This window comes from Schistocerca piceifrons, chromosome 1, assembly GCF_021461385.2.
Source record: "Schistocerca piceifrons isolate TAMUIC-IGC-003096 chromosome 1, iqSchPice1.1, whole genome shotgun sequence".
Classification (NCBI taxonomy): domain Eukaryota; kingdom Metazoa; phylum Arthropoda; class Insecta; order Orthoptera; family Acrididae; genus Schistocerca; species Schistocerca piceifrons.
In genome coordinates, this window is record NC_060138.1 from 1,153,099,923 (window position 1) to 1,153,120,951 (window position 21,029).

At 46.0% G+C, this 21,029-nt stretch overlaps 1 protein-coding gene and 1 non-coding gene across 3 annotated transcripts in view; both read right to left on the reverse strand.

Moving 5' to 3' along the window:
- The window catches only part of LOC124781039, a 327,426-nt gene that overhangs the window by 40,520 nt on the left and 265,877 nt on the right, over positions 1–21,029 (reverse strand). For both annotated transcript variants that reach the window (XM_047253824.1, XM_047253825.1), the window contains one exon: positions 20,372–20,464. In XM_047253824.1, the coding sequence (XP_047109780.1) occupies positions 20,372–20,464 (93 nt within the window). The remainder of the gene's footprint in view (positions 1–20,371; positions 20,465–21,029) is intronic.
- On the reverse strand, positions 1,679–1,750 carry Trnaa-agc. Its single transcript has one exon. It is a non-coding gene; the product is annotated as a tRNA-Ala (tRNA).

A 21,029-nucleotide genomic window follows, 5' to 3' on the forward strand; every position in this document is an offset into this window, starting at 1 on the left:
TAGGAGTACGAGGGGGTGGAGATCTCTTCTGAACACCAAGTTGCATGGCATCCCATATACGCTCAATAATATTCACGTCTGGAGAGTTTGATGGCCAGAGAAAGTGTTTAAACTAAGAAGAATGTCCCTGGAGCAACTCTGTAGCAATTCTGGACGTTTGAGGTGTCCCATTGTCCTGCTGGAATTGCTCATGTCCGTCGGAATGAACAATGGACGTGAATAGATGCAAGTGACCATACAGAGTCGTATCTATACGTATCAGAGGTCCCATATCACTCCAACTGCACACTCCACACCCCATTACAGCGCCTCTACCAGCCTGAACCGTACTCTGCTGAAATTAAGGGTCCACGGATTCACGAGGTTGTCTCCATATCCGTACACGTCCATCCGGTCGACACAGTTTGAAATGAGACTCGTCCGACCAGGCAACATGTTTCCAGTCAACAACAGATCAATGTCGGTGTTGACGGGCCCAGGTGAGGCGTAAAGCTTTGTGTCGTGCAGTCATAAAGAGTTTACGAGTGTGCCTTCGGCTCCAAAACCTCATATTGATGATGTTTCGTTGAAAGGGTCGCACGCTAACACTTGTTGATGGCCCAGCATTGAAATCTGAAGCAATTTGCGGAAGGGTTTCACTTCTGTCACGTTGAGCGATTCTCTTCATTCGTCGTTGGTCCCGTTATTGCATGTTTTCCGGCCGTAGCGATGTCGGAGATTTGATGTTTTACCGGATTCCTGATATTCACGGTACACTCTTGAAATAGTCGTACGGGAAAATCCCCACTTCATCGCTACCTCGGAGTTGTTGTCTCCCATCACTCCTGCGCCGACTATAACACTAGGCTCAAACTGACTTAAATCTTGATAACCTGCCATTGTAGCAGCAGAAACCGATGTAACAACTGCGCCACACACTTGTTGTGTTATATAGGCGTTGCCGACCGCAGCGACGTATTCTGCCTGTTTACGTATCTCTGTAATTGAATACGCATGCCTATATCAGTGTGTTTCTGGCGCTTCAGTGTATCTTTTTCGTTAGTTTTCGTTCTTCTTCTTCTTCACTTCTCATTAGAAGTACTTTTTCACTCCCCATTCTATCAATCCAAAACAGAAATCTGGATGGTCAGAGGAGATATGAACCCTGTGCCTCCTGTACAGAGTATCCTAGAAATGTTGTGACAAACTGACGAGCTGTAGAGAGCGTCTTCAGGAACACATCGAGAGTAGGAAACCGCGTCCGGAAACTACATCCAACGACGCTACAGTGGGTGGAAGTTTTAGGTGCCGGCGCCTGCCTCTAGGCTACCCCTTCGACAGCAAACGTGACTTCTTTCGCTGACGGACCATAGGCAGAACGTCTCGTTATGTTATTTGTTATTCGATGATCGCGACTGGTTGGCCATGATCGCCAGAGGAGAAGAAGGAGCTTGCTGCTGCGTAGAAAGGCGTTGTCTCCTAAAAACATTTGGAAATTTGTGGTAAGTTCTTATGGGACCAAACAGCTGAGGTCATCGGTCGCTAGGCTTACACACTACTTAACTAAAGTAAACTACCTTACGCTAAGGACAACACACACACACTCATGCCCGAGGGAGGGCTCGAACCTCCGATGGGGGAGCCGCACAAACCGTAACAAGGCGCACTAGACCTCGCGGCTACCCCGGACGGCAACTTTTACCAAGGCCAGGACTCGAACCTGGGTCTCCTGCTCGCTCGGCAGATATGCTAATCACTACACCACCCTGGCACCTAAGAGTGTAATGCTCTGTTGCCTTGATGGGCGCCATTGGTTTCCAGCTGGAGATTTTAGAGGCTTCCAGAAGAAAAATAAACTGCGGATAAAAATCGTGTCCGAAATCGTCATCCCCTGAGGCAACAGAGCATCGCGTTCATAGGAGGCAAGTCCTTTCTACGCAGCAGCTAACTCCATCTTCTCCGCTCGAGATCGTGGCAGTCAGTCGCGATCACTGAATAACAAACTGAGAGACGTTCCGCCTGCAGTCCGCCAGTGTACAGAGTCACGTTTAATGCCGAGGGGGTAGCCTAGTAGCAGGCGTCGGAGCCTATAACTTCCACGCTCTGTCGTTGAATGACGTTCACGGGTTCCTATCCTCAATTCGTTCCTCAGGACAACCCCCAAAACACCTAGAAGTTTCCACCCTATGTACCATTATGGTGTTTAAATCACAACGCTAGGTCACTGCGTAGCGCCATATAATGTAGAAGTTCAATAATACAACATATACATGAACCGGAAAAAGGATTCTGCAGTAATTACGTGTAGCACGCGGATCATACTGGGACAGTGATTATGGTACTGAGTTTGCATCCGAGAGGAGCCAGAATCAAATTCTCGTGCCGCACTCATGACTGAGGCCCCCATAACTCTAGCTTTGCTCAGTCCGAGCATTTGCTCCACCTCTAGTGATATGGACTACCTTCGATGTACAAAATAGCTTGCACGATTCTGCAAGCGTACTAATAATGAAAGTGGCCCGGACGTGTGGATACGATGGGACATGCATGTATGCATGTAACCACACCCCGTGACACGCACAGCATGTGTACGCCCGCCACGCGATTCACACCGCTTCAGAGCGTAGTGCGGTCTCTGTCAGTGTGCGAGAAGCCGTGCAAAGGGGACGGTAGTACTCACAGTCGAGCATCGGGTGTTCGTTGTGGAAACTTACGTGTCAACAAAGTCGTGGAAACAGTGTGGCAGCCGCGCGGAGTGGCCGCGCGGTTAGAGGCGCCATGTAACGGATTGCGAGGCCCCTCCCGCCGGAGGTTCGACTCCTCCCTCGGGCATGGGTGTGTGTGTGTGTGTGTGTGTGTGTGTGTGTGTGTGTGTGTGTGTGTGTATGTGTGTTGCTCTCAGCATAAACTAGTTTAAGAAATGTGTAAGTCTAGGGACCGATGACCTCAGCAGTTTGGTCCCACAGGAATTCACACACACTTGAAACGGTGTGGTCAGTTGTTTGCTGAGAAGTTTAATGGTGCCAAAGTGCCAGCAAAGAGTGACATGCAACGATTACTCCGAAAATGGCTTCAGACCGGATCTGTTTTGGTCAAGACAAAAACATTTCGAAAACTGCCCGCACACCAGAAAATGTGGTTGCAGTTCACCAGAAAACGCTTCGAAATTCTTTCAAATCAACCCGACGCCTGTGTTTCTTTGTTACGCTGGAGCTCTGTTCTCCGGCCCACCTTTATTTGCCCCATCTTGTATATTCTGTGCAGTCTTTGACAGACTGCTTTGGGTACACAAGATGTGAAGTATTGTAGAGAAAAGTAAATATAATAGGATGAACTTGTTGAGCCATGTCAGAGTGCTCGCAATAGCCAATAACCGTCATCACCTGCAATTGTAGATGACACACACCTCAACTTCTGATACGAGCAGCTCGGAATTCGAATATCACCTCCAGCGCTTCCTTGCCTTCATTTTCGCCTCCTATTTTCCACACACTACGAAAAACTAATGAAGCAATCAAGTTTCAAATTTCACTGCCTCTGACAGTTTTCACGCATTGCCTTGCACGTTGCTTGAAATGCTCAGAATCCACAATTTGACTGGCTAAAGTGCCATGTTTACACGCTCTACGGACGATTTATATCCGTTAAGCCAATCCGTGATGCTCGACGAGAGCGTAGAGAAGACAAGACGCCGTCGTCCATCTGCAGCGATGCCTAGCAGTCGCCGGGGCGGAATGAAAGCAGTTTCAGAGGACTTGCTGGAGCGAGTGGACGCGTGACGAAAGCGAGCTCTGGTCGGTTCCGGACGCAAGGACGCCGGGACATCCATTCCACCACCGTACCGGAATAGTTCTGCGACACTCTTTGGCGACTTGCTGGGAGATCTCCTGCGGCGAAGACACGGCAGCCAATTACGGAGGGAAACCCGGTGTTAAAGTCTGGGAAAAACGACACTTGGAGCCGCGTGAGAACGTGCGCTCCCTGGGAGCACGGGCCTGGCGTCTTTCCGGCCACGGGACGAGGAGGTTCTCCTCAGTGGAGGTTTCTGCTTTTGGGATAAAGTTCACTGTGAAACTCCGAGTAATACAACGGTAGAATACCCAGTCGGAGCAGCCGCTTATGGTGCAGGAAGGAATGAACTGCGAAATGCCAGGGGCAAACTTTTCGGTTATTTTTAAGTTACGATCAACTCAGAGAAATTACCACCACGATCCACTGAGCTTGCACTGGGGTGGTTTGGGGGCCTTAAAAAATAGCCGTGCCTTAGGTGCAGCGTCGGAAGGGTGTCTGTGGAGAGGACAGACAAAAACATGATTCTTAAAGAAGGCCAACAGCATTTTCAGTAGTTGCAGGGTCAACAGTGTGCTGAGCTGACCTGAATGGTTCAAATGGCTCTAAGCACTATGGGACTTAACATCTGAGGTCATCAGTCCCCTGGAACTTAGAACTACTTAAACCTAACTAACCTAAGGACATCACACACATCCATGCCCGTGGCAGTATTCGAACCTGCGACTGTAACGGTCGCGCGGTTCCAGACTAAAGCGCCTAAAACCACTCGGCCACTGCGGCCGGCGACTGACCTGAAGTCGTAACATTAGCCAACATGGCGAAAGGGAAACTACAGCCGTTATTAGAATGTATTTTCATTCCGCAGCGGAGTGTGCGCTCGTATTAAACTTCCTGATGTAAAAACCGTGTGCCTCACTGGGACTCTAACTTGGAACCTATGCTGAGGGTACGCTTATATGAAACTTCCTGGCAAATTAGCAGATTAAAACCGTGTGGTGAATCGGCACTCGAATCTGAGAAGTTTACCTTTCACGAAGAAGTGCCTACCGACTGAGCTATTTAAGCACGATTAACGTCCCGACATCACAGCCCTGCTGTCGCTCTTCTAAGGGGTTCTTTCTAAGTTTTCAAGCATCACACAAGTTCTCGCGTATTCCTTGCGGGAGAGAGGATATTGTGGAGATATCGCTCATCCACAGAGATATAACTCATCCACAGCATATGAGGCTGTTTCCAGAACGAATTCGATAGCGGCCGGCCGCGCTGGCCGAGCGGTTCTAGGCGCTTCAGTCTGGAACCGCGCGACTGCTACGTTCGCAGGTTCGAATCCTGCCTCAGGCATGGATGTGTGTGATGTCTTTAGGTTAGTTACGTTTACGTAGTTCTAAGTTCTAGGGGTCTGATGGCCTCAGAAGTTAAGTCCCATAGTGCTCAGAGCTATTTGCACCATTTGAATTCGATACTATGAGAGACAGCAAAGGACTTGGAAGAGCAGTTGAACGGAATGGATAGTGTCTTGAAAGGAGGATACAAGATGAATATCAACAAAAGCAAAACGAGGATAATGGAATGTAGTCGAATTAAGTCGGGTGATGATGAGGGAACTAGATTAGGGAATGAGACACTTAAAGTAGTAAAGGAGTTTTGCTATTTGGGGAGCAAAATAACTGATGATGGTCGAAGTAGAGAGGATATAAAATGTAGACTAGCAATGGCAAGGAAAGCGTTTCTGAAGAAGAGAAATTAGTTAACATCGAGTATAGATTTAAGTGTCGGGAAGTCGTTTCTGAAAGTATTTCTATTGAGTGTAGCCATGTATGGAAGTGAAACATGGACGATAAATGTTTGGACAAGAAGAGAATAGAAGCTTCCGAAATGTGGTGCTATAGAAGAATGCTGAAGATTAGATGGGTAGATCATATAACTAATGAAGAGGTATTGAATAGGATTGGGGAGAAGAGAAGTTTGTGGCACAACCTGACTAGAAGAAGGGATAGGTTGGTAGGACTTGTTCTGTGGCATCAAGGGATCACCAATTTAGTACTGGAGGGCAGCGTGGAGGGTGAAAATCGTAGGGAGACCAAGAGATGAATACACTAAGCAGATTCAGAAGGATGTAGGTTGCAGTAGGTACTGGGAGATGAAGAAGCTTGCACAGGATAAAGTAGCATGGAGAGCTGCACCAAACCAGTCTCAGGACTGAAGACCACAACAACAACAACAACAACAGCGGTAAGTAAGGCATAAAAACTGATATGGCAGGAGTAGCTACAGGGATAAACTTATTGTGATGCTGTTGTTGCGTATATTTATGTACACTAGTACATGCTGGACACAACAAAAGTGTTCTGAGAAATAATGCAGGCACTTTACGATAGGAACCCAACTTACATCAAGCGCACAGGGTAAGCGGCGTAAGTTGGGTTTCCTGTCTTTAAGCGCATTAAATGCTTTCCGAGCCAGTTTTATCTTGCCCATAGTTTAATGTTTTAGTATAGAAAATTAAATGATTGTAGCGCTTTTAAGATGTGCATCGGACGCAATGAAATTAAAAGGGAATATTTTGCAGTCAAACAAGGTGATCTGCCACTCTGATTATTGGCAAGGCGGATCTATCGACCAAAAGTGCTGCCAAAGTGCTAATTTCCTTACAGCAAGCCCGGGGAAAGTACTTTAGAGGGCATTTACTTTTTTCCTTTACGACTCCTTAAAGTATTTTTTATTTCTCCTCAGTCATGGGCTGTGCGGCTCGGCCATAGGTCTTTGTGTGTGTTTGTTCTCAGGATAATTTAGGTTAAGTAGTGTGTAAGGTTAGGTTCAAATGGCTCTGAGCACTATGGGACTTAACATCTGAGATCATCAGTCCCCTAGAACGTAGAACTACTTAAACCTAACTAACCTAAGGACATCAGACACATCCACGCCCGAGGCAGAATTCGAACCTGCGACCGTAGCGGTCGCGCGGTTCCAGACTGAAGCCCCTAGAACCGCTCGGCCACACCGGTCGGCTGTAAGCTTAGGGACTGATGACCCTAGCAGTTAAGTCCCATAAGTTTTCGCACAGAGTTGAAAAGTTATTTCTCCTCAGGAAAGCTATTTATCCCAACAAGCACCTATTGGTTAAGCATACGCAGCCTAAACAAATGAAGTCGAACTCTGCTTCGCAATTACAGCACTTGATAAATTGCCGTAAACGAATGTTCAAATCCAGCACTATGTTCTGACTAGCTGCTGGAAACAGTCTGCGATTGCAGTTGTTGCGCCTGTTCCTTGGATGGTTTGATGCGCTGCAGCCCGTTGCCTCTGTGGCAAACGCCGTGGTACTCGGCGCGGCAGCAGCGCCAAAGAGGGCAACCGTTATGTAGCTAGCGAGTCAGGTGCAACCAGCGCCAGGTTATAGAATACAGGCGGCCAGAAATTCCGTTACGCAGGTCCGTCGATCTTAGTTATAGAACGGAAAACTACGTCACGCGTGGATGGGTACACGTGTATTGATGTGAAGTATACACATGAACATGGACACTGTTAAATCACGGCAACGTCTTTAACACCTGAGTTACCTGCTGCCAGTCACGAATTTTATTACCATACATACATGCGGGGAAGAACAGTTTGGATTCCGTAGAAATGTTGGAACACTTGAGGCAATACTGACCCTACGACTTATCTTAGAAGAAAGATTAAGGAAAGGCAAACCTACGTTTCTAGCATTTGTAGACTTGGAGAAAGCTTTTGACAATGTTGACTGGAATACTCTCTTTCAAATTCTAAAGGTGGCAAGGGTAAAATACAGGGAGAGAACGGCTATTTACAATTTGTACAGAAACCAGATGGCAGTTGTAGGAGTCGAGGGACATGAAAAGGAAGCAGCGGTTGGGAAGGGAGTGAGACAGGGTTGTAGCCTCTCCCCGTTGCTATTCAATCTGTATATTGAGCAAGCAGTAAAGGAAACGCGAGAAAAGTTCGGAGTAGGTATTAAAATCCATGGAGAAGAAATAAAACCTTTGAGGTTCGCCGATGACATTGTAATTCTGTCAGAGACAGCAAAGGACTTGGAAGAGCAGTTGAACGGAATGGACAGTGTCTTGGAAGGAGGGTATAAGATGAACATCAACAAAAGCCAAACGAGGATAATGGAATGTAGTCGAATTAAGTCGGGTGATGCTGCGGGAATTAGATTAGGAAATGAGACACTTAAAGCAGTAAAGGAGTTTTGCTATTTGGGGAGCAAAATAACTGATGATCGTCGAAGTAGAGAGGATATAAAATGTAGACTGGTAATGGCAAGGAAAGCGTTTCTGAAGAAGAGAAATTTGTTAACATCCAGTGTTGATTTAAGTGTCAGGAAGTCGTTTCTGAAAGTATTTGTATGGAGTGTAGCCATGTATGGAAGTGAAACATGGACTATAAATACTTTAGACAAGAAGAGAATAGAAGCTTTCGAAATGTGGTGCTACAGAAGATTGCTGAAGATTAGATGGGTAGATCACATAACTAATGAGGAGGTATTGAATAGAATTGGGGAGAAGAGGAGTTTGTGGCACAACTTGACTACAAGAAGGGATCGGTTGGTAGGACTTGTTCTGAGGCATCAAGGGATCACCAATTTAGTACTGGAGGGCAGCGTGGAGGGTAAAAATCGTAGAGGGAGACCAAGAGATGAATACACTAAGCAGATTCAGAAGGATGCAGGTTGCAGTTGGTATTGGGAGATGAAGAAGCTTGCACAGGATAGAGTAGCATGGAGAACAGTAGCATGGAGAACTGCATCAAACCAGTCTCACGACTGAAGACCACAACAACAACACATGCGTTTCGGGGAATAATTGTCATTTTCAAGTGTGTTTTTTTAAATTACTTTTGATGGTTTTTATGTCTGTGAGAGCTGTCGCTTCGATATGGGAAGTCACTATAATGCGATTTTTTTTCATTCTTACTCCTTTGTCCTAAAGATACTGCCAAATATGTATCAATAATGCAATTTGAAATGTAATGTTATCTAGAAACTCAGATAAATAAATTATCAGCGACAGTTCACTTGTGCGTCAGTGTGTGTCTGCTTTTGCACGTGAGAGTTCTTATAAAATTGGAAACTCATAATTCTGCCAGGAAAATATTTTCATGTTCCCGAGCGTCTTTAAGACCCGAAAATTAACGACATATTTTTGGGCGTTTGGAGGACGGTGTTGTTTCCACAGTTATGCATCTGTGTACAGAAGCCAGTTACATTTGTAAGTTGTCGTTACGTAATTTAAAAGAACACGCTTAAAATGATACTTATATTACAAAACGTGACGAACGCAAGATAAATTAAATATAAATCAAGGTCACCGCCTCATGTTTTCATGTTAAAAACGAAACCGCAGTCTTATGTTTCAGTGAGCAGTTTCTAACGGACGAAACAAACATGGTAAAGACCTGGGTTTCGTAAAGGTTTCCGAGAAAATTACATTGTAACATTAAATAATATAATGGAAGAGATCGACTTCTTTTCAAGATTTTAATGAGGTTCAAGGGGAACTCCAGGGCCAAGGTATGTTATCATACGAAAACAAGATTCAACAAGTCGGTTGAGGGTTCTAAACCACCAATAAAACCGTAATATTTACCGAGCGTTCCATGAATTGTAGCAACAAACATTTCTCATGTCTCAGGAATCTGTGAATCTATAGATTAATAATAAAAGATGTGAGACAATGTTCAATCTGCCCTCTGATGTCGACCGCTACGGTCGCAGGTTCGAATCCTGCCTCGGGCATGCATGTTTATGATGTCCTTAGGTTAGTTAGGTTTAAGTAGTTCTAAGTTCTAGGGGTCTGATGACCTCAGATGTTACGTCCCATAGTGCTTAGAGCCATTTGAATCGTGTCCAGTCAGTAAGGACATCAGCTCATAAAACATCACAAAATAGTGCAAACTCACTACTGAGAGTGCAGTTATATTTATCTAATATCGAGTATTACAGATATTATCACTATTTATTTAATAAGAAAGTCGCAGAACCTTGTAGAAAACGCAGAGGTGAAAAGAAAAACTAGATACAGGGAGACGTTAACCCGCTACATACCGTTTCGTAAGTCTCCGCCTCTACCAGATAGACTTGGTTGAACATATGCAACAAATGATCTCGTATTTTACGTCACGATCTTTTGAAGATTTTAACCGCCGGTTTAATTTACTAGGATTAACTATAACAAATCCTACCACGAACGGCGCCTTTTTGATGAATCTTCTATGGATCATTGCCTTAATACGATGCATTTCCGTAAGACGTGAATCCGAACACAATAATTCTTTCACCACCAATATGATGTTTCCCGTCATTTTATCACAAAAAATCATAACAACAACGACCAGTTCGAGAGACCCTGAGTGTGCATAGAAACAGCATACATGGAAGGGGTATAAGTCATAACATAAAATCCACCAAATATGGACATCAGCTGAAAACGACAATGGCGTCTCGCAAGTCCTGCTAATGACGTTGCAGCGTCCTTGCTTCACATTGGCTCTACTTTACATGTTCACTTGAAGAAATGACGCCGGCCTTGTGGCCGAGCGGTTCTAGGCGCTTCAGTCCGGAACCGTGCTGCTGCTACAGTCGCAGGTTCGAATCATGCGTCGGGCATGGATGTGTGTAACGTCCTTAGGTTAGTTAGGTCTAAGTAGTTCTAAGTTCTAGGGGACTGATGGCCTCAGATGTTAAGTCCCATAGTGCTCAGAGCCATTTGAAACATTTTTGTAGAAATGCCTCCTCAACGTGAAACACCAGAAAGTGACATTACAGAAATCGTACAGCTCCACGTCAACGTTAGCCAATTTCGGTTCCGTGTGAGGACGCCTTTCGGTTCCTCAGCTGGTGCGACGCCGCCCTCCCCCGCCAGAACTGACCTGAGCCACTGGCGCCAGCACGGCAGCCTCGCGCTAATCCGGTTACTCGCCAGTTGGAGAGCGTGCTGGCGGCGGAGGGATGGCTAGCGTCTCTGACTATCGGGGGACAGAGGGGGGCATTTGGCTGGCCAGCGGCGGCCAGCGCGACTAATTGTACGACTCTAGTTATTTACAGGCGCGTGACGGCCGCCTTCCGTGCGTTGCTGGCTGGCGACACGCTTCCCCTGGTGTACACGTGTCACAGTATGCGTACCCGTCACTGCTGGCAGAGTGGCAGGAAGGTGCCCTTGATATAAAGCGTCTTTTGTAATGATCTGAAGGCGTTATTGCCCGGAAGAACACCGTCTGTAGTAGTTCCTCTGCTTGGAGCAAGTCTTTCTATTTGACGCCGTTTTGATGAGTTGTACATGGATGATGATGATGATGAGATGATGAGACGAAATGATTAGGACAACTCAAACATCCAGTCCCCGAACGAAGAAAATCTCCGACACAGTCGGGAATGGAACCCGGGACTTCGCGATCTAGAGGCAGCGACGCTAACTACAGATGTGGACACGGTTTTTGTCAAGTAATCCCAAAAGCAATGTCTCCTATTTTTTTTATAAGTACATAGACCTATTTATTTCTACAATGGCTTACATCAGTTTACAGCTTGAACATTTAGCTATTTTTCGACGTAATCACCATTTCTGTCGATGCATTCTTGTAGACGCTGTGGCAGTTTTTGTATGCCCATGTCATACCAGCTCGCCGCCATGCTGTTCAGAAAGTTATGAACCTCTTCTTTCACCTCGTCGTCGGGGCTGAATCGCTTTCCGGCCAAATGTTCATTTAACCTAGGGATCAGGTGATAGTCACTGGGCGCCAAGTCACGACTACAGGGTTTGTGTGTGTGTGTGTGATTATGTTCCACTGAAACTGTTGCAGGAGAGCAACGGTTTGCCGAGCGACGTGTGGGCGAGCGTTGTCATGGATAATCTGTACGCCCTTGCTCAACATTCCTCATCTCTGGTTCTGAATTGCCCGTTTCAGTTTTTTCAGACTCTCGCAGTACCTGTCAGCGATAATTGTGGTCCCAGCGATTCAGCTCCGACGACGAGGTGAAAGAAGAGGTTCAAAACTTTCTGAACAGCATGGCGGCGAGCTGGTATGACATGGGCATACAAAAACTGCCACAGCGTCTACAAAAATGCATCGACAGAAATGGTGATTATGTCGAAAAATAGCTAAATGTTCACGCTGTAAACTGATGTAAACCATTGTAGAAATAAACAGGTCTATGTACTTACAAAAAATAAGAGACTTTACTTTTGGGTTTACCCTCGTATATGACAAAAATTCTTTTACATTGCAAAAATGGCGTTATCACTGTTGACGACAATCAGCTACAAACCCTCAAAAAAAAAAAAAAAAAAAAAAAAAAAGGAGCAAAGAGCTGTCACAGTGTAGCAAACATAATCTTTTTATTTACGTTTAGACACTTCTTTTTAGCCCAATAAGCGTATTACATACCAGAGGAATGGTAGGAAAAACGTTATTTTCAGTATAACATGTTGCGCAAAATGAGCGACGAAACTATGGTTACGAAGATTACTCGCCCTTAAGTGCAATGAGCTGCGCGGTATAAAGGCACGACACAGTCGACAAGACTAAGAAAGGAAAATAAAATAAAAAGGGGAGGAGACTCTGCCTTCTATGGAAGGCGCCGTTATTAGCCAAGATGACGACAGTAGATTTCATCGACTGCGCTCTCGCCTCCCCGGAGTAAGACGGGCGAAAACAAGTTCCCGCCGTCGTCTCTCCGAGCCTCTTGATTGAGGCTGGCCTTATTAGGAACAACGCAAGCAAACAAAAACGCCTCAGGACACTGGAGCTACTTTACGAGACGCGGGACGTGCTCGGATAGCTCAGGGTGGAGGACACGCTTATGGTCGAAGACATGTAGCCATTGTCCAGCCGGTCCAACCGTAGTAACCTGGCTTTTCCCGCGCACCATTATCAAATGGAACAGAAAAAGGAGGGGGGGGGGGCGGAGTGTCAGTGGTATACAAAGCACCCCCCGCCAGATACCATAAGGTAGTTATACTACTGGCCATTAAAATTGCTATACCGAGAAGAAATGCAGATGATAAACGGGTATTCATTGGACAAATGTATTATACTAGAACTGACATGTGATTACATTTTCACGCAATTTGAGTGCATAGTTCCTGAGAAATCAGTGCCCGGAACAACCACCTCTGGCCGTAATAACGGCTTTGATACGCCTGGGCATTGAGTCAAACAGAGCTTGGATGGCGTGTACAGGCACAGCTGCCCATGCAGCTTCAACACGATACCACAATTAATCACGAGTAGTGACTGGCGTATTGTGACGAGCCAGTTGCTCGGCCACCATTGACCAGACGTTTTCAATTGGTTAGAGATCTGGAGAATGTGCTAGCCAGGGCAGCAGTCGAACATTTTCTGTATCCAGTGCATTATCGTGCTGAAACGTAGGGTTTCGCAGGGAACGAATGAAGAGTAGAGCCACGGGTCTTAACACATCTGAAATGTAACGTTCACTGTCAAAAGTGCCGTCAATGAGAACATGAGGTGACCGACCGAGACGTGTAACCAATGGCACCCCATACCATCACGCCGGGTGATACGCCAGTATGGCGATGACGAATACACGCTTCCAATGTGCATTCACCGCGATGTCGCCAAACAAGGATGCGACCATCATGATGCTGTAAACAGAACCTGGATTCATCCGAAAAAATGACGTGCACCCAAGTTCGTCGTTGAGTACATCACCGCAGGCGCTCCTGTCTGTGATGCACCGTCAAGGGTAACCGCAGCCATGGTCTCCGAGCTGATAGTCCATGCTGCTGCAAACGTCGTCGAACTGTTCGTGCAGATGGTTGTTGTCTTGCAAACGTCCCCGTCTCTTGACTCAGGGACCGAGACGTGGCTGCACGATTCGCTCCAGCCATGCGGATAAGATGCCTGTCATGGGTGGTTGGTTGGTTTGGGGAAGGAGACCAGACAGCGTGGTCATCGGTCTCATCGGATTAGGGAAGGATGGAGAAGGAAGTCGGCCCTGCCCTTTCAGAGGAACCATCCCGGCATTTGCCTGGAGTGATTTAGGGAAATCACGGAAAACCTAAATCAGGATGGCCGGACGCGGGATTGAACCGTCGTCCTTCCGAATGCGAGTCCAGTGTCTAACCACTGCGCCACCTCGCTCGGTATGCCTGTCATCTCGACTGCTAGTGATACGAGGCCGTTGGGATCCAGCACGGCGTTCCGTATTACCCTCCTGAAGCCACCGATTCCACATTCTCTTAACAGTCATTGGATCTCGACCAACGCGAGCAGCATTGTCGCGATACGATAAACCGCAATCGCGATAGGCTACAACCCGACCTTTATCAAAGTCGGAAACGTGATGGTTCGCATTACTCCTCCTTACACGAGGCATCACAACAACGTTTCACCAGGCAATGCCGGTCAACTGCTGTTTGTGTATGAGAAATCGGTTGGAAACTTTCCTCATGCCAGCACGTTGTAGGTGTCGCCACCGGCGCCTTGTGTGAATGCTCTGAAAAGCTAATTATTTGCGTATCACAGCATCTTCTTCCTATCGGTTAATTTTCGCGTCTGTAGCACTCCATCTTCGTGGTGTAGCAATTTTAATGGCCAGTAGTGTAGATGTATTAATGCTCGCCCATAACAAGCTAAAAAGAACGACAGCGTAACTCAGCATTGGTGATTTAACTATTATCACAGTAATGCAACATTCTAACGAAGAATGAAGTTGGTACTGCAACAGGAAGCCTAACGCCCATATTGAGCCGCGTAGTTTGTAACACCCTGCAGAGCTCAAAGAGTGCGTATGGCAGGCGTACGCACCCGCTGAGAGGCGCACGCACAAAGCAATCCGCGCTGCACGCACGACAGCAGTAGCGACCGGACTGCCTTTGTGGGTGATTGTTTTTTAAGCGCCTTTGTCGTGGAACTTTTTTCGCGTTGTTTGAACACTATAGGTCGGTAAATGCTGTGTCTGTCGAAAACGATACCGACACACAAAGGCGGGAGAGAGGTTTTCGTTCCCCCGAAAGTAACGATCACTTTTTCTGCTCTCTTTTTCGACGTCCCATCCACTTATCAAGCATATGCCCCGAGCCGTTACGGGCGTACAGAACAGCTGCGTCAAATTAACCGGGCGAAGGGCAAAACTGCGCTTTATGGACCTCAGTGGAGTAACGTGCACAGGCTAGTTTTTAAACTCAGCGTTGGAACTAGCAGATAGGGAGCTCAAGGCATTTGCACGAGCGATATCAGCAAGAAGTGTCGATTTATTTTTATTCATTTCAATCATTACGTCGGCATCAACATATAACTTATTCCCAAAAGCAAACTAGCCGGCCGGAGTGGTCGACCGGTTCTACACGCTTCAGTCCGAAATCGCGCGACCGCTACGGTCGCAGGTTCGAATCCTGCCTCGGGCATGGATGTGTGTGATGTACTTAGGTTAGTTAGGTTTAAGTAGTTCTAAGTTCTAGGGGACTGATGACCTCAGAAGTTAAGTCCCATAGTGCCCAGAGCCATTTGAACCAAAAGCAAACTACAAAAAACCCTACTTGTTCTTTGTCCATGTCTCACTACCGCAGGTCAAAAAAAATTAAGAGTGATCTTTACTGAGTAGAAAAAGGAACGTTTATACTGGACTCTTTCAATAGTTAGGCGCACAAAATTTAGCAAACTGGATCATAGCTCACCATTATATACAGCATACGTGTACTGGTTGCAAAGACTATTATGCATTATTTTCACAGACGAGCAACTGCCAGGTTGTCTAACAACAAGTCTGAAGAATACGCGGTGATTTACACCGGGTGGGTTGATAGTTCTGTCTTGACACGTATTTTTCGAGTCTTCTTTCTTTTGCTGGTGTCTTGTCCCGCGGTGTCGCAGGGTCGGCACGGTTAGGAACGGATTGGCAAGGTTGGTTAGAAGGGGTGGCCAGATGCCCTTCCTGCTACCACCCCGTACCCCCAGGACAGAATTAGTGTACCCCAGCTGTCTGCGTCTAGTGTAATCCATGGAATAGTGCGAATGTGTTCAGATGTCTGCGAGTCGTGTAACTGAGGCGGAACGTGGGAACCAGCCCGGTATTCACCTAGCGGGATGTGGAAAACCGCCCAAAAACCATATCCAGGCTGGCCGACACACCGGCCGACGTCGGTAATCTGACGGACGGATTCGATCCAGGGCCGGCGCGCCTACCCGAGTCCAGGAAGCAGCGCATTAGCGCTCTCGGCTAACCTGGCGGGTGCGTATTTTTCGAGTCTTCATCGCATGGTTTATGTTCGGGGTGGAAATTTGTGCAATGGGGGTCATTCAGGCGGGTCTTCGTGGGATGTGAAACTGTTTACAGGTACAGTGGGCACCACGAAAGTTGTCAATACGTAAACATCACTGTTGACACTTGCATCTCTTCGTGGCCAAAGTCTGCCGAAAAAGACATGACATTTCTATCTACGAAGTCTGAACTGCGCTACACGAGTACGACGAATCTGAGCTGATTTTCTGCAACTCACCACATCCCCCCCCCCCCCAACTCATACAATAAAAAAAAAAAAAAAAAAAACCACACAAATCAGGGATCCCGTATACCACCAGTTCAGAGACCACAACCATATCTCGTAATCTACAAGAATTCGATGACTTCACCATTGAAACTGCTTTCCATTAACCTTTGCAGTTGTGCACACTACGTCAAGACAAAATTCGTCTTTTTAGTGTTTCCGAGGAGATAGATGTATTCGCTTATTCCTTTTACTCAACATAAACGTTACCTGTGACACTAACAGTTATTTCTCCTTACTCAGTCAATAAAATATCGACTTACTTTTTTTCTATAGCTAAAAAGTGCCACTAAAGACATAGATTGTTGATTTCGTGGCTGCACTCGATGTTTTTGCTACCATCCTTATACTGCACATCGTAAAAAATTGCCTTCACTTGGAGTATCATGCACTTTGCTTCATATTCTTAGTTTCATAACATGACTTGCATTGTCTCTCAAATCATTTTGCTACATATTTGAACTGGCTCTTCCTCCTTACACTACAAGTGAAGTGCTCTTACCCCGACTGATTCACTATAGATTTTCGTCTTTGCTACAAAAACAATACCCACGTGAAAGGCGATTTCATTTATCTTCGCGTGAAAATCTGAATTCGAGTGCGGACAACACCTGGTTGTGAAGATTGAGCAGGATGCAAGAAGTTAGCGACGCAATAATGTAGAAAGCCAAGAAGTGACGTGTGGTTAGCTTGAGTCACAAGCATAAGAGCGAAGACCGCAGCGGATGCAACAGAATAGACTTTCGCCGTCGCTTGATGAAATGACGGAGAAAACGGTCGGTTCCGGAGAAAGCGTTCTCCAAATCCGCGCCCCGGGCAGCTTGCGCAGCTGTCCGAGTCCCAATGAAACAACCTCCACACCTCACCACAGGCGGTCGAGCGAATGGCGGATGTGTCGTCCGGCCTAGCTTCACGATCATTGTTTACAAGTGTCTTTCTGCACAAGATTCCCATTTAAGTCAGATTCCCATTTACGTCCCTCGAGGGTTTCTATCTCGATCTCTTACGATCCTAACGGCATGTCTCTGCATTCGAACGATGTGTATTACCATACCTACTTGATAAGGACTGCAAACACTGAAACGATACTCTAGAACTGGTCGCACTGCGGCCTTGTTCGCAATTTCCTTCACAGATGTACTATGCTTTCCCAGAACGCTCCATCTAACAAGGAGATCATCCATCCAACAAGGTGATCACACGACAATCTGACTTTCGAATTTTTTTTATTTATCTACATCCACATCCACACTCCGCAAGCCACCTGACGGTGTGTGCCAGAGGGTTCCTTGAGTACTTCTATCGGTTCTCCCTTCTATTCCAGTCTCGTATTGTTCGTGGAAAGAAAGATTGTCGGTATGCCGCTGTGTGGGCTCTAATCTCTCTGATTTTATCCTCATGGTCACTTCGCGAGATATACGTAGGAGGGAGCAATACACTGCTTGATTCCTCGGTGAAGGTATGTTCTCGAAACTTCAACAAAAGCCCGTACCGAGCTACTGAGCGTCTCTCTTGCAGAGTCTTCCACAGGAGTTTATCTATCATCTCCATAACGCTTTTGCGATTACTAAATGATCCTATAACGAAGCGCGCTGCTCTCCGTTAGATCTTCTCTATCTCCCTATCTGGTACGGATCCCACACCGGTGAGCAGTATTGAAGCAGTGGGCGAACAAGTGTACTGTAACCTACTTCCTTTGTTTTCGGACTGCATTTCCTTAGGATTCTTCCAATGAATCTCAGTCTGGCATCTGCTTTACCAACGATTAATTTTATACGGTCATTCCATTTTAAGTCACTCCTAATGCCTAATGCCTACTCCCAGATAATTTATGGAATTAACTGCTTCCAGTTGCTGACCTGCTATATTGTAGCTAAATGATAAGGGATCTTTCTGTCTATGTAGTCGCAGCACATTACACCTGTCTACATTGAGATTCAATTGCCGTTCCCTGCGCCATGCGTCAACTCGTTGCAGATCCTCCTGCGTTTCAGTACAATTTGCCATTGTTACAACCTCTCGATATACTACAGCATCATCCGGAGAAAGCCTTAGTGAACTTCCGATGTTATCCACAAGGTCATTTATATATACTGTGAATAGCAACGGCCCTACGACACTCCCCTGCGGCACACATGAAATCACTCTTATTTCAGAAGACTTCTCTCCATTGAGAATGACATGCTGCGTTCTGTTATCTAGGAACTCTTTAATCCAATCACACAATTGGTCTGATAGTCCATATGCTCTTACTTTGTTCATTAAACGACTGTGGGGAACTGTATCAAACGCCTTGCGGCAGTCTAGAAACACGGCAGTTCATGATGCAAGAAGTTCAGGACTCAAATATCTATCCTCCAAAACTCTCAAAAATTGTCAAAGACTTCGATTTTGAAATTAATATCCTAAAGTAAGCTTGATCTTTTCTCGATAACCAGCGCGACTCACTAGTGGAAAACTCACGTTCCACGTAGGGGTTCTCAGTCCGATTCCGGGCAGATGACATTTTTAATCAGAGAGCTGCTGCATGTTCTACTAGCATTTCCATGAAGCGTAAAACGCATAAGAAGGGATAAAAAGTGAGAAGGGTATGAGTCTAGCAATCGTTGATTACAAAGTCGTTTCGGTCATTATTATTTCGATTTTTTCCTTCCAGTTCGGTTACCTACATCATTTAAACGTAAAATTCTCGAGCATACGCTAATTACGATATCTAATTCTCATTTTTATGAAAAACGCACGTCTTCTTATTTCTAATTAAATAGTGTGTACAAAAATACAGTTCTCACTACAAACATAAGTTCTTAATTTCCTATCTTTTATAGTTTCTTATTGAAGATTTTTCAGATTAAAAGAATATTACAAATTATATTTTTCATCCTTTTGTATCTTACGCATCACGGAAATGCTCATTGAGCATACATCTTCGTTTAAAAATTTACCCTGGGGAGGAATCGAAACCGGGTGCACCCTGTAGAAAGCGAGCATTCTATCACAGAACTACACAACCCGTCAGAGAATGCCCTCCCTTCAGGCTATTAACCCTAGAACACTATGTTTAAAAATTTAATCCGGGGAGGAATCGAAAACGGGTCCACCATGTGGAAAGCGATGATTCTACCGCAGAGATACACAACCCGTCAGAGAACGCTTTTCCTTCATGCTATTAATCCTTGAACACTTAAAGAGAGGGGGGAGGGGGGGGGGAAGGGGGCAGAAGAAATATTACATTGCTACCGAACCATCGTAAAGTGCACTACCGCACGTTTTATTCAAAGGAAGACATAATTTATAGGTTATGCGTTAGTTAATTGCACATATTATATCTCTAATGGATCGTTGTATCAAATTGAGTACAAAATGTCCTGTTCTGATACACTAGGGTTAGTGACGTTCGTAAAACTTTAAACAGTCGATTTTCTCCGGAACGTTTGAGGCTTGCATCGAATTGCTTTCGTAGATTTATGTTTTGAGTTCTGAACTTCACGTACCATAAATATACACCAAAAAATACAAAAATTCGATTGGCATTTTGTCTAGTTGTAAGTCTTAAATTGGCCGTCCGTTAAACTGAATTTACGTGATCGTCCCATTTCATGCCGCTTCCTAGTTCTACCACAGAAAACCACTTTCCCTGTTATTGGAAATTACCGGGTTCTTTCTCTTTGTTACAGGTAGTATCTTATGTCTATCCATATTAAGAGAGAGAGCTTGTATTCATTTCACTAAGTGGAAGTGATGTCCTAGTCTCCTTGCTTTGTCTTGCAAGCGTCCAGCGATAGTACGATTGCGGTGTAAACGTAACGCTTACGAAGCTAGTGGTACGTGTTTATTTTGGCGGTGTACGCCGTAAAGCGGAGCTCTCGTAGATGGTGAGGCAGCGGTACTGGGCTGCCGCACTCTGCTCCTCGACCAGACAAAGGGGCAGAGCCCGGCAGGCCGGCGGGCTCTGTGAGCCGTGAAGGCAGTTCTTGCAGCAGCCGGAGCGCTCAGTGGTTTCCGCCGCCTCCAGCCGGGTGCATCCGCCGCGCATGCGCGTTGTAGCGAGCAGAAAGAGTCGCGCCGCTTACCTTGAGAGCGCAGAAGATGCACGACTCCGCCATGCACGCATGGCCGGACAGCTCTCGGAAGCTGCGTCGGAAGATGTCCAGGTGCCACAGCACCTGCAACAACACGAAGGCAAACGTCAGACTCCGTCAAACACACTGCTTACACGGTTAGGCGTACACCAGCTGACGTCGGCGAACAGTTTTTTTTTTTTTCTTTTACGACTGCTGACAATCTTCTCAGTAGGTTTGGTGTGAAACGTAGGTTTCAACCTCTCATTTTGAAAATATCATGACAGCAAATAATTGTTCTGATGGTGCCGTCAGTTCCATGATCCATTATTGACTGTAATACAATGGAGACCATTGACACTAATTCAGCCACCCAAGGACTCGTCAGGTAGATCCAAAAACCACTATACTAGCGCAATGTTAATTTGTGCTTGAACATCACAAAAAATGGTTCAAATGGCTCTGAGCACTATGGGACTCAACTGCTGAAGTCATTAGTCCCCTAGAACTTAGAACTAGTTAAACCTAACTAACCTAAGGACATCACACACATCCATGCCCGGGGCAGGATTCGAACCTGCGACCGTAGCGGTCTCGCGGTTCCAGGCTGCAGCGCCAGAACCGCGCGACCACTTCGGCCGGCTTGAACATCACACCTTGAAGATCGACG